The sequence below is a fragment of the Gigantopelta aegis genome, chromosome 9, assembly GCF_016097555.1.
Source record: "Gigantopelta aegis isolate Gae_Host chromosome 9, Gae_host_genome, whole genome shotgun sequence".
NCBI classification, from domain to species: Eukaryota; Metazoa; Mollusca; class Gastropoda; order Neomphalida; family Peltospiridae; genus Gigantopelta; species Gigantopelta aegis.
The window spans coordinates 6,585,328-6,603,077 of record NC_054707.1 but is presented as its reverse complement, the minus strand read 5'-3'; the positions used below and the strand labels follow the sequence as shown (position 1 = coordinate 6,603,077).

General features: G+C 36.0%; 1 protein-coding gene across 1 annotated transcript in view; it reads left to right on the top strand.

Annotated features, from left to right (window-relative positions):
* LOC121380352 (myoglobin-like) overlaps positions 1 to 16,849 on the top strand; it is a 32,139-nt gene extending 15,290 nt beyond the window's left edge. Inside the window, exons 4-14 of the mRNA XM_041509135.1 lie at positions 62 to 180; positions 1,166 to 1,180; positions 2,545 to 2,644; positions 3,338 to 3,455; positions 4,718 to 4,769; positions 7,990 to 8,056; positions 9,296 to 9,371; positions 10,337 to 10,432; positions 13,970 to 14,066; positions 14,944 to 15,020; positions 15,367 to 16,849. Coding sequence (XP_041365069.1) covers positions 62 to 180; positions 1,166 to 1,180; positions 2,545 to 2,644; positions 3,338 to 3,455; positions 4,718 to 4,769; positions 7,990 to 8,056; positions 9,296 to 9,371; positions 10,337 to 10,432; positions 13,970 to 14,066; positions 14,944 to 15,020; positions 15,367 to 15,425 — 876 coding nt within the window. The 3' untranslated portion in view covers positions 15,426 to 16,849. The remainder of the gene's footprint in view (positions 1 to 61; positions 181 to 1,165; positions 1,181 to 2,544; positions 2,645 to 3,337; positions 3,456 to 4,717; positions 4,770 to 7,989; positions 8,057 to 9,295; positions 9,372 to 10,336; positions 10,433 to 13,969; positions 14,067 to 14,943; positions 15,021 to 15,366) is intronic.
* Positions 16,850 to 17,750: the final 901 nt, after the last annotated feature.

The window sequence follows — 17,750 nt, the reverse complement described above, 5'->3', positions numbered from 1 at the left end:
GCAGATCGCTGTGTCGTGGACGGAAGTGTCATTTCTAACACCAACTTTATCTCCATTACAGTGTATTCCCAGGCAGATCGCCGTGCCGTGGACGGAAGTGTCCAAGAGACTCGGAACGCGAGCCGGTCTCTCGTACGTCGACCTCACACTCGCCAACTGGAGACTCCTAGACACAGACAAGTAAGAGATTATTTTTGGGTGGGTGGATTGAGGAGGTTTTTATTATTTGACTTCTCCCATTACTTTCTTTCCTTTGATTTTCATCTCATTTCCTCTTTTATCTGGTAGCTCCTCCTATATTTCAACTTCTTTTGCTGTCCACCTTCACATCCCAGTCCTTGTCTCGCCAACCACAATGATGCTTGTCTCTTGTGGCTATCCATGCCACACACACGTCATGTCCAATCAGCTTTAGTTTTGGACTTAGTGTGCCAACTGTGGATAGTGTTCCATGGCAGTGTAGCAAGTTGAGTCTGGTGCGTGAGATAGTAGTTTGAGATAATCAGAATGATAGACAGGGTGACAGATGAGAAAAACGAGAGTGTGAGCCAGGTTTAATAGGAGTGTGATTTCTTTAGTCCCTTATTAGTCCAACTGGAGGGGATTATAGGTTTTATCTCTGTCTGTTCATAACCATAAATAAAAAGTTTTGAGTGTGTTGTTAACTAAAACATTTCTTTCCTTCCTGTTTGTTCATATGTCTGTCCCACATGTAGTTTTCCAGACGTTTTTTTTGGTTTTGCAATGCCTCAAGATACTGAGCTGAAGTTTGTTGTGTATAGCATCATCATGTACGGTAACAGATCAAGTTTTGAGTTGTATTGAGTTTTCCCCATTTTTGAGAGAGTTACGGCCCTTGAACTTAAGAGATATAAAAATGTGTGAGGCACGGTATTGTTTTAGCAGTATTCTCAGAATGCTTGTTTAAATTACTCTTTAATCTGTAATTACTTTAATAAACACAAATGTATGGGTAAAGTAATAAAACTAAACGAATGTGATGCATCACACAAATACTTCTTGATAAAGATTCAGACTGGACAAATCATAACATAAAATTGATCTTTAGGCTGTGATGGTTTTTAGAATTGCTTTCTTCTGTAAATACATTTATTACAATCACTAATTGTTAGTTTAACAATTGTTTTTATTTTTTATTTTACAGGCCTCCATCAATGGGGTAAGTAGGACTGACATGACATTCTTTGTTTAAATTTAGACTGCCCGTTCTAAAATGCGCCTAAATTATAAGTAGAATGAAGTAGATATAATTTATAGTTTTAGGACTGCGCACAAATTTTTAATAGCCCATTATTATTTTGGCCTTAAAATTCAAAATTGTCCCATATATTTCTATCCTGGACCAGATCACTGGCTATCCAGAGACCGGGCCTGGGATAGACATGCTTGAAACCCTAGTGGTATATAAGCATGTAAATAAATATTGGAATGGAATGGAATGACATTCTTTGACAATTATTGTATGTGAAGCAGCAGCGACCCCAAAAATTTCAGCCTGCATTAATTTGCCAACATTGGCTTCCTGAATACCGACCCCAAGATGATATTTCTCAACCTATGTTGAACTCCAGGTTGGACTATCCGAAAACTAGAAGACTTTTTCACTCTCTGCTGCTCCACTATAAATTAATTGTTTTTAAAGGTATCTTGTTCTCTAAAACAATTAATGGAACTTCTGGTTGAAACACACAGTTTGTTGCTTAGAATATCTACTCAAGACTTGAAATTCATTTTGTGGAGAGTGAAATGTGAAGCAATCTTTGTTTCTCAACTTTTAAGTAGATCTGGGCGGTATACCGTATATACCATTAAGCAGTGACCACTAGATAAATTTACTTCCGGATTTCGTTTCTTGTACAGATGTTCGGGTGCACCAATACAATTTCAGAATGTCCACGTTAAAAGTAGTAGCAACAGGAATTCAATTCTAACTTTCATATAATTGTGGTAACCTATAGGTTACCAGGCTATATTTTGTGGTACGAGACACAATACTTATTTGGATGCCTGGGTAAATCACCCCAAAAATACCAATAACGATACCAAACCTGAAATTTCAATATCGCCCAGCTCTAATTTAAGTTATGAGCAAATACTAAAATAGAGAAACATTTCTAGAAATCGGTTTCAAGTTTCTACTTGTAAGATTTGCATCATTAGATCTGAACTAATTACCATTTCATGCAAGAAAGTACGTTTAGTAGAGAAATACTGTGGCTGTGGTATGTACTATCCTGCCTGTGGGATGGTACATATAAAAGATCCCTTGCTGTTAATTGAAAAGAGTAACCCTTGAAGTGGTGACAGTGGGTTTCTTCCCTCAATATCTGTGTGGTTCTTAACCATATGTCTGACGCCATATAACCGTAAATAAAATGTGTTGAGTGTGTCGTTAAATAAAACATTATCTTGCTTAAAAGAAAAAGCTATATTGAAAAAGGACATGTGATCTCTCTAGCGTGTTTGACTATACATGAAAAGGTTAACCATGTACCTGTGTGTTAAATTTAACTGTTATTTCAGAAATATAGAGGATATTCAGCGCTTCCCTGGAGGAGAAACCTGGTCATCGTTTATCAAGTGTAACATTCTGGTAGAGTTTGCCTTCGCTAAGGCAGTTGAGGTAGGCGGCATCATAGAAATGCAGTTTGGTGTACACTAGGGCCTCTATGAGTCCACAATATTGGACTCGAGTACTCAAGAGTCAAACCCGAGTACCCGACACTTACACTAGATGATAATGAGACTTAAGCAATAAAGTGTTTTCGCACTGTGTGTTTTGTGTTTTCACACTGTATACTTTATGTTTTATGTTTTCAAACTGTGTGTTTTTTGTTTTTACACTATGTGTTTTGTTTTCACACTGTGTTTTGTGTTTTCACACTGTATGTTTTATGCTTTCATACTGTATGTTTCGTGTTTTCACACTGTGTTTCGTGTTTTCACACTGTATGTTTTGTGTTTTCACACTGTCTTTTGTGTTTTCACACAGTATGTTTTGTGTTTTCACACTGTTTTGTGTTTCCACACTGTATTTTTTGTGTTTTCACACTATGTTTTGTGTTTTCACACCGTAAGTTTGGTGTTTTCACACTGTTTTGTGTTTTCACACTGTGTTTCGTGTTTTCACACTGTATGTTTTGTGTTTTCACACTGTCTTTTGTGTTTTCACACAGTATGTTTTGTGTTTTCACACTGTTTTGTGTTTCCACACTGTATTTTTTGTGTTTTCACACTATGTTTTGTGTTTTCACACCGTAAGTTTGGTGTTTTCACACTGTTTTGTGTTTTCACACTGTATATTTTGTGTTTGCAGCCTCTTGAGAATGTTCTCCGGTGTTTCGACGAGGCCGATGAGGTTGGGATCACAACACACCTCGAGGAATTGACCGCGGCGTTGGACGGATTCATCGCACAACAAAAAGATTACCACAGTGTGTATATGAAACAAACTGAGTCCTCTGTGGGTCTGTCGGGACGGGTCATCTCCATTGCGTTTGGGTGAAGGATGTAGCTCTGAGTATAATGTTCATAATTGGGAGGTGGGGGGGACAGTTCCCTCCCGGTGTTTCGACGAGGCCGATGAGGTTGGGATCACAACACACCTCGAGGAATTGACCGCGGCGTTGGACGGATTCATCGCACAACAAAAAGATTACCACAGTGTGTATATGAAACAAACTGAGTCCTCTGTGGGTCTGTCGGGACGGGTCATCTCCATTGCGTTTGGGTGAAGGATGTAGCTCTGAGTATAATGTTCATAATTGGGAGGTGGGGGGGACAGTTCCCTCCCGGTGTTTCGACGAGGCCGATGAGGTTGGGATCACAACACACCTCGAGGAATTGACCGCGGCGTTGGACGGATTCATCGCACAACAAAAAGATTACCACAGTGTGTATATGAAACAAACTGAGTCCTCTGTGGGTCTGTCGGGACGGGTCATCTCCATTGCGTTTGGGTGAAGGATGTAGCTCTGAGTATAATGTTCATAATTGGGAGGTGGGGGGGACAGTTCCCTCCCGGTGTTTCGACGAGGCCGATGAGGTTGGGATCACAACACACCTCGAGGAATTGACTGCGGCGTTGGACGGATTCATCGCACAACAAAAAGATTACCACAGTGTGTATATGAAACAAACTGAGTCCTCTGTGGGTCTGTCGGGACGGGTCATCTCCATTGCGTTTGGGTGAAGGATGTAGCTCTGAGTATAATGTTCATAATTGGGAGGTGGGGGGGACAGTTCCCTCCCGCCCCCTGCCCAACGTTCAATGCCTATGTGTTGTTTAACAAACATAATTTACATGTACAGTAGAATCTTGTTGGCTCGAACTCGGAAGGGTCGAACACACCACAACGCTCGAACCAAAACCGAAGTCCCAAGTTACACTTATACATTGTTGACCGAATAGTTACATCAAACTACCCGATTGGTCGAATACTTTCTCGAGCACCGACGGGGTTCGAGCTAATGGGATTCAACTGTAGTTGTTATTAGTGTATTTAGTTGTTATTAGTGTATTTATGTTGTTATTAGTGTATTTATGTTGGTAACTGAATTTCAATTTTAACTGTGGACTATGCGAGTACACACTACAGCTCAACTAAAAACATTCTGTGTGAAGCACATTAGCATAATTTATGCTGTTGTAGATGATTACAATATTTAATTTTTTGCTTTTCTGTTTCTTTTGCAGAGTATATGAATCCAGATGACTTCTTTTTAAAGCTTATACCATATTTTGCTTCGTAAGTTTGATATCTTTTTACTAAACTTAAAAAAATAATGATATTGTAACCTCACCTCTCATTAATTGATTCATCCACCATCCTCCCTTTTTTTTCAGTCGACTGGTCCAAATATCCAAATGTTATATTTAAGTATGTATTAATGAAATGAAAAGATGGGTTAAAGTTTTCCTCATTATTATTAGTCACCTGTCGGTCCAACCAGAGGGGACTATGGGTTTCATCTCCGTACTCCTGTCTGTCTGTCCATCTATCTGTCCGTCCATCCGTCCATCCGTCCCACATATATTTTTCCGGATGTTTTTTCACAATGCCTTGAGATATTGAGATGAAATTTTGCATGTAGCTTTAACATGTTCTGTTACGGATTAAGTTTGATCTCACGTGGAATTTTACCCATTTTTCTCTGAATTATGGCCTTTGAATTTAGGAGATACAAAACGTTTTTGGGCCTGGTAGGGGACATATATTGCTTTAGCAAGTACTCTCAGAATGCTTGGTTTTTGGGGGTTTTTTCTTCCATTTATCCATATTATCATTTGTGGAATTTTTCAAATGATTTACATTGTTTTTCTGTGTCCACAAGGAGTTATGGGTATAATTTCAAAGCTCTCAGTGGTGTTGTAGTTAACCCATCGGATATAAGGCTGGTAGGTACTGGGTTCACAACCCGGTACCGGCTGCCACCGAGAGTGAGTTCTACTCACTGGGTAGGTGTAAAACCACTACACCATCTTCTCTCTCACTAACCTCTAACAACTAACCCACTGTCCTGGACAGACAGCCCAGATAGCTGAGGTGTGTGCCCAGGACAGCGTGCTTGAACCTTAATTGGATGTAACCACGGAAATTAGTTGAAATATTTTTTGTTTGCTTTACATTATGTTTTGCTTCTTCTTTTTTCACGTTACCTGTGATTACTCCATTCAGTTATAAGTAAATGTTACTACTCTATTTGACACACTGGGTAAGGTAGTGAACTCAAGGCACCAGGGGACAAGATCTAGCTCAGTTGGTATAGCGCTTGCCTGTGGCGTTTGGTTCATACGAATGAACCACCCCTAATGAACCTATTGTCTGACTGGATTGTTTTCCATCTCAACCAGTGCCCCATCACTGGTATACCAAAGGATGTGGTACGTGCTGTCCTGTCTTTGGGAAAGTGTGTCGAAACAATCATCTGCTACTGATGAAAAAAATTAAGTTGAGTGAAAGACAATATGTCAGAATTATCAACTGGTTGACATCCAGTGACCAGTGATTAATGAGTCAATGAAGTTGGCTTCCTCTAAGAGTTAAAGACAATATGTCAGAATTATCAAATGTTTGACATCCAGTGACCGGTGATTAATGAGTCAATGAAGTTGGCTTCCTCTAAGAGTTAAAGACAATATGTCAGAATTATCAAATGTTTGACATCCAGTGACCGGTGATTAATGAGTCAATGAAGTTGGCTTCCTCTAAGAGTTAAAGACAATATGTCAGAATTATCAAATGTTTGACATCCAGTGACCGGTGATTAATGAGTCAATGAAGTTGGCTTCCTCTAAGAGTTAAAGACAATATGTCAGAATTATCAAATGTTTGACATCCAGTGACCGGTGATTAATGAGTCAATGAAGTTGGCTTCCTCTAAGAGTTAAAGACAATATGTCAGAATTATCAAATGTTTGACATCCAGTGACCGGTGATTAATGAGTCAATGAAGTTGGCTTCCTCTAAGAGTTAAAGACAATATGTCAGAATTATCAAATGTTTGACATCCAGTGACCGGTGATTAATGAGTCAATGAAGTTGGCTTCCTCTAAGAGTTAAAGACAATATGTCAGAATTATCAAATGTTTGACATCCAGTGACCGGTGATTAATGAGTCAATGAAGTTGGCTTCCTCTAAGAGTTAAAGACAATATGTCAGAATTATCAAATGTTTGACATCCAGTGACCGGTGATTAATGAGTCAATGAAGTTGGCTTCCTCTAAGAGCTAAAGACAATATGTCAGAATTATCAAATGTTTGACATCCAGTGACCGGTGATTAATGAGTCCATGAAGTTGGCTTCCTCTAAGAGTTAAAGACAATATGTCAGAATTATCAAATGTTTGACATCCAGTGACCGGTGATTAATGAGTCAATGAAGTTGGCTTCCTCTAAGAGCTAAAGACAATATGTCAGAATTATCAAATGTTTGACATCCTGTGACCGGTGATTAATGAGTCAATGAAGTTGGCTTCCTCTAAGAGTTAAAGACAATATGTCAGAATTATCAAATGTTTGACATCCAGTGACCGGTGATTAATGAGTCAATGAAGTTGGCTTCCTCTAAGAGTTAAAGACAATATGTCAGAATTATCAAATGTTTGACATCCAGTGACCGGTGATTAATGAGTCAATGAAGTTGGCTTCCTCTAAGAGCTAAAGACAATATGTCAGAATTATCAAATGTTTGACATCCTGTGACCGGTGATTAATGAGTCAATGAAGTTGGCTTCCTCTAAGAGTTAAAGACAGTATGTCAGAATTATCAAATGTTTGACATCCAGTGACCGGTGATTAATGAGTCAATGAAGTTGGCTTCCTCTAAGAGCTAAAGACAATATGTCAGAATTATCAAATGTTTGACATCCAGTGACCGGTGATTAATGAGTCAATGAAGTTGGCTTCCTCTACAATATGTCATAATTATCAAATGTTTGACATCCAGTGACCGGTGATTAATAAATCAATGAAGTTGGCTTCCTCTAAGAGCTAAAGACAATATGTCAGAATTATCAAATGTTTGACATCCAGTGACAGGTGATTAATAAATCAATGAAGTTGGCTTCCTCTAAGAGTTAAAGACAATATGTCAGAATTATCAAATGTTTGACATCCAGTGACCGGTGATTAATAAATCAATGAAGTTGGCTTCCTCTAAGAGTTAAAGACAGTATGTCAGAATTATCAAATGTTTGACATCCAGAGACCGGTGATTAATAAATCAATGAAGTTGGCTTCCTCTAAGAGTTAAAGACAGTATGTCAGAATTATCAAATGTTTGACATCCAGTGACCGGTGATTAATAAATCAATGCGTTCCTGTGGTGTTATTAAACAAAACGATCTTTAATTTGAAGGCTCCAAATTTCTGGAGCAATAAACTTTGTTTTTATTATTATGTTAAGGAATTTAGTTTCCGATAATTTAGTGTGTTTCATTACATTTATTTTGTTTATTGTGTCAGGGTGAATGAAGTGTCTGGAAGCCCTGAAGGAATTATATATGAGGGGGTGTCTGAGGAACCAATACGGGTAAGATTTAACACTTAGATCTAACACTTAGATCTAAATCTAACACTTAGACCTAACACTTAGATCTAACACTTACACTTAGATCTAACACTTAGATTTAACACTTAGACCTAACACTTAGATCTAACACTTACACTTAGGTCTAACACTTAGATTTAACTTAACACTTAGATCTAACACTTACACTTAGATCTAACACTTAGATTTAACACTTAGAGCTAGCATTTAGATCTAATACTTAGATCTAATACCTAACACTTAGACCTAACACTTAGATTTAACATTTAGACCCAACACTTAGACCTAATACTTAGATTTAACACTTAGACCTAACACTTAGACCTAGCAGTTAGATTTAACACTTAGACCTAGCACTTAGATCTAACACTTAGATCTAAAACTTACACTTAGATGTAATACTTAGATCTAACACTTAGATTTAACACTTAGATCTAACACTTAGATTTAACACTTACACTTAGATCTAACACTTAGATCTAACACTTAGTAGATTTAACACTTAGTAGATCTAACACTTAGATCTAACACTTAGATCTAACACTTAGATTTAACACTTAGATCTAACACTTAGATCTTACACTTAGATCTAACACTGTCGCAATTCAATATTTCCTGTAGTAACTCAGCACTCACAGCAGCACAAGGCAACACCTGTTACCTGAATCACTTCTAACGTCAATTTAACATTTGTTACATACATCAATTAACACTTGTTATGTGAATTCAACACTTGATAAATCACACAACACTTTGTATCAATTCAACACCTGTTAATTCCACAACTGTTACATTAATGCAATACTTATAACATTATTTCAAAACTGATTACAACAATTCATCACTTTTAATATTCATTCAACAATTTTTTTTAAATAATTTAACACGTGTTACATTAATTCAACATTTTTAACATCAGTTTAACATTTGTTACATCATTTCAACACTTGTCACAACAATTCAACACTTGTAAAATCACATATCACTTGTTAGACCACTTAACATCTGTTACATTAATTCAACACTTGATACATTAAATCAGTACTTATTGCAATAATTCAACACTTGTTACATTCATTCAACACTTGTGTTACATTCATTCAACACTTGTGTTATATTCATTCAACACTTGTCACATTCATTCAACTTTAATACAACACTTGTAACACAACAGTTCAACATATGTGTCACATTCACACTGTGTTGTCGTGTTTTGTGTAGATGATGAACGCTAGTGCTGCGCAGACACCGGGAATAAAAGTGGTGGATGCGCTCCTTGGAATCAAGCCTCAGTCTCGTTTGTATTTTACTCATCAAGTTTATCTTTCCTAATAAGTATTAACCAAAATCAAAAAATTTTGGACTGGGCCAACAGGCACAAGTCTATACTGAGGTATCTCCTTACATTTCACGCCTCTGAGTTTGCAAAATTTGCATAACCCATTTATTGTTTGTGCAAACACAAATTCAGGTAACCCATTTACTTTTTGGGTAACCCAGTATGTTCATGTAAATAATGTTTTTAATTTAATGCTTACACAAAATTAGATTTTTGTGACCAACGCTCGAATAAAAACAATTGTTCTTGCAAATTTCAGAGGCCAGCTTTTTCATAAGCTACATAACAGAAACAATAATTTAAATATTTTGCGAATGGCAAATTACTCAGACTGTTATTTATGTTGTATATATCACATCCAGATTGACATACACATAGTGTTATGTGTGTGTAAAACCAGCCACCCACCAATTATAATCATTGTAATGAAACATTTTTATATTATTACACTTTTGAATAAGAAATGTATTATACCATGCAATAACAAATGTATTATACTTCAATAAGAAAGGTATTAACCATGAATAAGAAATGTATTACATCATGCAATAACAAATGTATTACACTTTGCAATAAAAAAATGTATTACACTTTGTAATAAAAATTGTATTACTCTCTGCAGTAAGACATTTATTAACCATGCAATAAGAAAGGTATTAGCTATGAATAACAAATGTATTACATCATTCAATAAGAAATGTTTTACATTTTGCAATAAAAAAAATTATTATACTGTGCAATAAGAAATGTATTTACTCTATGAAATAAGAAATGCATTTCCCTGTGCAATAAGAAATTTATAAATAAATATTAGATGTTTTTTACTTCCAGTTATGTTTCATCATCATTTTTAACAGCTCACAGCTGCATCTTCCTTTGGTGGTCACTGTAGAGTTATGTTTGATCATTTCTGTTTTTTCAAGAGCGACAGCCACATCAGTATGAATTCAGAGATTACATGGTTCCGTCTCACGTTCAACTCATCAAGGATGTCACAGAGAAGAATTTCAAAGACATGGGTATGTATATGGTTTTTCCTTAAATTTTCAATACTGTAATGTACAAACAAATTTCAAAGAAATGTTTTTTTTTTTGTTTTTTTGAGTTAAAGTTTCTTTTGTTTAACAACACGACTAGAGAACATTGATTAATTAATCATCAGCTAGTGGATGTCAAACGTGTTAATTCATCAGAGGAAACCCGCTACATTTTTCCAAATGCTGCAAAGGATTTTAATTTCAGTTTACAATACAGTAACCAATGATATTCAAAGAAATGGGCATGGCTTTGCTTCAGTTATCAATACTGTAATATACAAACAAATTTAAAGAAATGGGCTTGAGATTTTATTTCAGTATTCAATATATAAACTTATTTTCAGTAGCATACTGGAATTAATTCAGTACTGTACAGTAGTATACAATTTTCAGTACCATACAGTAATATACAAGTAATTTTCAGTACCATGCAGTAGTATATAAATTATTTTTAAAGGATTTTATCTCAGTTTTTGATGTAGTAATATATAAATTATTTTCATTAAAGGTATCTCAATAATAAAATTTCATATTATTACCTAACATTTTATTTTTGCATTTACTCCATCCAAATGAGTAGCATGGAAACTGTTGATTAAACCAGGGCTAGCTCGGACACTCGCCAAATTCGCCAGTTGCGAATTTCAAAAACAATTGGCGAATTTTATTTTAATTTTGCGAAATAATTTTATATAATAATTGATATTTTATTGCAAAATAACTGGGTTTCTACAATTTTTTAAGTTTAATATAGCATTTGGCGAAATATTTTGTAGACCCAGAGTTAGCCCTGTTAAATTATTGGTAAATAATATTTGATTTTTATTATTGATATTGAAGATGACCATGAGACAAGCAAACATTAGCTTTATATATAAATAGTAGGGGACGAATTTACGAAGCCTGTTTTTCTTAGACGAAGGTGTTTATGTATTGTGAATGTGTGTAGTTACACGCGTGTAAGACAGGTGTTTAAGTATTGTAAATGTGTGTAGTTACATGTGTGTGAGACAGGTGTTTAAGTATTGTGAATGTGTGTAGTTACATGTGTGTGAGACAGGTGTTTAAGTATTGTGAATGTGTGTAGTTACATGTGTGTGAGACAGGTGTTTAAGTATTGTAAATGTATGTAGTTACATGTGTGTGAGACAGGTGTTTAAGTATTGTAAATGTATGTAGTTACATGTGTGTCAGACAGGTGTTTAAGTATTGTAAATGTATGTAGTTACATGTGTGTAAGACATAAAAAGGTGTTTAAGCATAGTAAATGTATGTAGTTACATGTGTGTAAGACATAAAAACGTGTTTAAGCATTGTAAATGTATGTAGTTACATGTGTGTAAGACATAAACAGGTGTTTAAGCATTGTAAATGTATGTAGTTACATGTGTGTAAGACATAAACAGGTGTTTAAGCATTGTAAATGTATGTAGTTACATGTGTGTAAGACATAAACAGGTGTTTAAGCATTGTAAATGTATGTAGTTACATGTGTGTAAGACAGGTGTTTAAGTATTGTAAATGTATGTAGTTACATATGTGTAAGACAGGTGTTTAAGTATTGTAAATGTATGTAGTTACATGTGTGTAAGACAGATGTTTAAGTATTGTAAATGTATGTAGTTACATGTGTGTAAGACATAAACAGGTGTTTAAGCATTGTAAATGTATGTAGTTACATGTGTGTAAGACATAAACAGGTGTTTAAGTATTGTAAATGTATGTAGTTACATGTGTGTAAGACAGATGTTTAAGTATTGTAAATGTATGTAGTTACATGTGTGTAAGACATAAACAGGTGTTTAAGCATTGTAAATGTATGTAGTTACATGTGTGTAAGACATAAACAGGTGTTTAAGTATTGTAAATGTATGTAGTTACATGTGTGTAAGACATAAAAAGGTGTTTAAGTATTGTAAATGTATGTAGTTACATGTGTGTAAGACATAAAAAGGTGTTTAAGTATTGTAAATGTATGTAGTTACATGTGTGTAAGACATAAAAAGGTGTTTAAGTATTGTAAATGTATGTAGTTACATGTGTGTAAGACATAAAAAGGTGTTTAAGTATTGTAAATGTATGTAGTTACATGTGTGTAAGACATAAAAAGGTGTTTAAGTATTGTAAATGTATGTAGTTACATGTGTGTAAGACATAAACAGGTGTTTAAGTATTGTAAATGTATGTAGTTACATGTGTGTAAGACATAAACAGGTGTTTAAGTATTGTAAATGTATGTAGTTACATGTGTGTAAGACATAAACAGGTGTTTAAGTATTGTAAATGTATGTAGTTACATGTGTGTAAGACATACACAGGTGTTTAAGCATTGTAAATGTATGTAGTTACATGTGTGTAAGACATAAACAGGTGTTTAAGCATTGTAAATGTATGTAGTTACATGTGTGTAAGACATAAAAAGGTGTTTAAGCATTGTAAATGTATGTAGTTACATGTGTGTAAGACATAAAAAGGTGTTTAAGTATTGTAAATGTATGTAGTTACATGTGTGTAAGACATAAAAAGGTGTTTAAGTATTGTAAATGTATGTAGTTACATGTGTGTAAGACATAAAAAGGCTTTGTAAGTACGTCCCTAGATGGTTCTTTCTGCCATTGCTGAAAATGAGTATAAGATGGTAATTATTCTATTTGAAGATAATTGTTCTTCTGTTAGGAATATATGACTACATAGAATTTGAAATAAGGTCACCACTATCTGTCTATGGTAACTCTGTCTTGTATATATATATATATCATGAATTCTGACTTAGGCCCTACACAGACAGGATTTGGTATAAATTGAACCAGAACTTTAATGCCTGTACAAAACGACTTGTATGACTTTGTTACAGTGGACTCTTCTTTTATACAGAGATATAACTCTGTACACCAATATCCCTTGGACTTTGTCCTCTATATCAGTCTACCGGCCTCGGTGGCGTCGTGGTTAGGCCATCGGTCTACAGGCTGGTAGGTACTGGGTTCGGATCCCAGTCGAGGCATGGGATTTTTAATCCAGATACGGACTCCAAACCCTGAGTGAGTGCTCCGCAAAGCTCAATGGGTAGGTGTAAACCACTTGCACCGACCAGTGATCCATAACTGGTTCAACAAAGGCCATGGTTTGTGCAATCCTGCCTGTGGGAAGCGCAAATAAAAGATCCCTTGCTGCCTGTCGTAAAAAGAGTAGCCTATGTGGCGACAGCGGGTTTCCTCTAAACAGTGTCAGAATGACCATATGTTTGACGTCCAATAGCCGATGATAAGATAAAAAATCAATGTGCTCTAGTGGCGTCGCTAAATAAAACAAACTTTACTTTTACTATATCGGTCTTGTACACAGATACAGCTTTTTATAAATATTAACTTGGATCTGTCTTGTACAGAAACACAATTTTATATAAATATCATCTTATAGAGAGATTTGTCTAGAAGTATCTGGACTTGGACTCTTGTACAGAGATGCAATATTTAAAGAACAGACAACGGTGTATTTGTTGATTTTATTTTCCTCCAGTGAAAAAGAGCACCAATGAAAACCTGAAGCAAGCATTCAAGACCTGTGTGGACACTGTGATCAAATTCAGATCCTATCATGTACAGCTTGTGACAAAGTAAGTGTCATAGAAAGGGGGGGAGAGAGAGGAGGGGGAAGACATATACACCTTGTAACAAAGTAAGTGTCATAGAAAGGGGGGGGGGGAGAGAGGAGGGGGAAGACATGTACACCTTGTAACAAAGTAAGTGTCATAGAAAGGGGAGGGGGAGAGAGGAGGGGGAAGACATGTACACCTTGTAACAAAGTAAGTGTTAGTCAGTATTTAGAAGACAGATCTTCGAGGACAGTCATCTTGTAATATTAAGGAATTATATCTTTATCACAAAGTATGATTATGTTAGTATTAAAGAACTATGAGGGAAGGAGGGGTACATGAATACAAAGAATGGGTGTAGGAAGATGCCAAAATGTGTGTCTGGGGGGGGGGGGGGGCACACATGTATAAATATATTAAAAAAAACCCATTGCTGCTGCTACAAAGTGGGGGGCACCTGACCCCCTTGTCACCCGCCTCCCCCCACTTCCAGCGCCAGTGTAAAGTACAAGTACAGCATATTATTAGTACAGTTAAACCTGCTCTAGTGGCTGTGTACATACAGCCTGTATAAAAAAAAATATATGTTAGTACAGAGATAGGAGGAGAAGTAGGATTATTTTGGTGTTAGAGAACTAGTGTGGTGTGGTGGACAGGAGTTTTAGATGAGTGACTGCCATGTTATTATTTTGGTGTTAGAGAACTAGAGTGGTGTGGTGGACAGGAGTTTTAGATGAGTGACTGCCATGTTATTATTTTGGTGTTAGAGAACTAGAGTGGTGTGGTGGACAGGAGTTTTAGATGAGTGACTGCCATGTTATTATTTTGGTGTTAGAGAACTAGAGTGGTGTGGTGGACAGGAGTTTTAGATGAGTGACTGCCATGTTATTATTTTCAGGTATGTGGTGATTCCTGCAAACAAGGCAACTAAGGGAAATCCGGAAGCATCAAAAGCAGCCTCTGAAGGAAATGTCCGTAAGTGAATATTGTCATATAGGCAGACCATTATAGTGGTGATATATCGGGTGGCCCAGAGAAAAAAAAGGGAGAAAAAGATAACCCTAGATAATATGGAATAATGTAGAGAGTAAAGGGATTGTAATTCACACCCATTACCAAAGGAATATGTGCCATCTTCAGTGAAAATTGTAGGCCCATAGGTCAAATATTGTTAAAATAGCAACAGATTACAAATTGTAAGTAATGTGACGCCAGACAAAATGGCAACAAGTTCAATGAGCGCCGCATGCTTTTACTTTTCAATATTTATTCACTTGATTTACGGTGTTATGTTTAAGTTTGATGAGTTTTGTTTTCACAGATTTGCTGTCCTTCCTGAAGGGAATGAGAGACGACACAAAGGAGACATCTCTAGAATGAGACAAGTAACATTGTAATTGTAATAACAAGAAACTGGTGTCACTACGACAAGCAGCAATCAGGATGACAAGAAAACTAGTGTTGTTAGAACAAGTCCGAGAGTACATGGTGACAAGTTTCTACTTGTAAAGATCACCATGATAACATGTTAGTGCTTATAGGTGAATTGTGAAGATCACCATGATAACATGTTAGGGCTTATAGATGAATTGTGAAGATCCATATGAATACAGCTTTAATTACTTATATACTGAATACGGGAACATAATATTATGAAGAGTTCATTTCCAAAATGCAGTTCATCCATTTACATCTTTTTTTAGAAAAGTGGGGGTTTGCTTTAACATATGTAGAGTTTATAACTAAGGTTAAAGTATGTTTCGTATAATGACACCACTAGAGCACACTGCTTGCTTTTTTCCATTAGTAGCAAGGGATATTTTTATATGCACCATCCCACAGACAGGATAGCACATACCACCATCTTTTATATATGTCATGATGCACTGGCTGGAATGAGAAATAGCCCAATGTGCCCACTTATGGGGATCGATCCCAGACTGCCCTTCTAAGATGAAGCACAGTTGTAACATCCTGCTCACTGCATTTTGTTGTAAAGTTTGTTGTCGACTTGTCGAGTGGTACTAATATCAATATACCTTCACTGTTTACTCCAAAATGTGGCAGATATCATGTTTTGAAAATAAACTCTTCATGTGCAGGGATTTATCCAGATGTTCTCTGTGTCCGAAGACAGCCCCCTTCCCCCCAGAAAGTGGCACTGAAAGTTCCCAATCGCTATGCTAAAAATTCCCAATATAAATATATAGATATTTAATATATATCTGTTGTAATAAATTAAGTTGACGGTTGTAAACTGCATCATTCAAGTTCCCAGTCGCTATGCTAAAAATTCCCAATATAAAAATATAGATATTTAATATATATCTGTTGTAATAAATTAAGTTGATGGTTGTAAACTGCATCATTCAATCATTCAGTGGCCTGGTGCTCTAGTGGTGTCGTTAAACAAAACAAACTTTTTTTTGTGGCCTGAAAAAATATTGTAAGTATGATTTACTCACACTAATTTTCCCAATCTCATCCCACATGGAACCCTAGCAAAAAATCCTGGATAAATACCTGATATGGTATTTGAGACCACATTTACAACATTTGCTTCTAGAATGGTTCTGCCTGTATATAAAATACAAAGATGTGATATCGACCGTCAATAACAGTTATCTTCCTGATTGTGTGGGCGAGGGTTCTGGTAGCAGTCTTTGTTATATAAGGTTGAGTGAAATATCTTAAAATATCAGTGAAATAAAAGTGTTATCAGTCACTCGGTGACGATAACACATTTTAGAGTGAAAATTTCACTATTTCACTCTTAACGTGTTATCGTCACTGTAGAAAGTGTAATCTTCACTGTAAGAAAGCTGGAACTATTTTGCTGCTGGCATTTTAAAAATAAAGGTAAATTGCCAAAAGTTATATAATAAATAGAACATTTCATGTCTTTTTGTCAAATATGATTTATATCCCATCTTGTGAAGTTTACAATCATATCACACTTGTTGTGCAAGCTCGACTCGTGAGATATGATTACAAACTTCACTAAATGAGATATAAATCATATTTGACAAAAAACATGAAATATCCTCTATATATTTTCTGTTACTGTTTATGTGTTTATTTATTTCCATCAGTGTATGTTCTTTACAAGATCACCCAGTGGGTGCGTGTTACATTTCTAAAGGTTTACGGTTGTTATATTTAGACTTGCATGACTGTGTTAAAGAAACGGACAGAATCTCATTATTATGGAGAGAATTTGCATTAAGACGTTGTGTACCAAAAGAATAGTACTTTATTTACTTGGGAAGTATTTTGTATGTTATGCTTTGGAAACATTCTTATATGGCCAGGGTTAGCTAATAAAATAAAGTCCTTCCCCCCCCCCCCCATTACATAATGCTTTAGGGGGAAGGTGTATCATGAAATGTTACAAAATGTTATGGTGGAGGGAGAGGTGTGTTTGTCAAAAATTCTATAATATGTTTTTAAACAATTATCTCATTTTTATACGCCCATCTATGATGGGTCGGTCGTATTATGGTATGGCGCTGTCCGTCCATACGTCCGTCCGTCTGTTAACATTTTCTTGTCCGGACCATATCTTGCCAACAGATACATACAGGACCATCAAACCTCACATGTAAGAACAACTTGGGATGGCGGTGTGTGGCATACTATCACTAGGTCACTGGTACCTCACCGGTATTCGTTATTTAGGAAGTAAGATACCGCCGATGATTGATA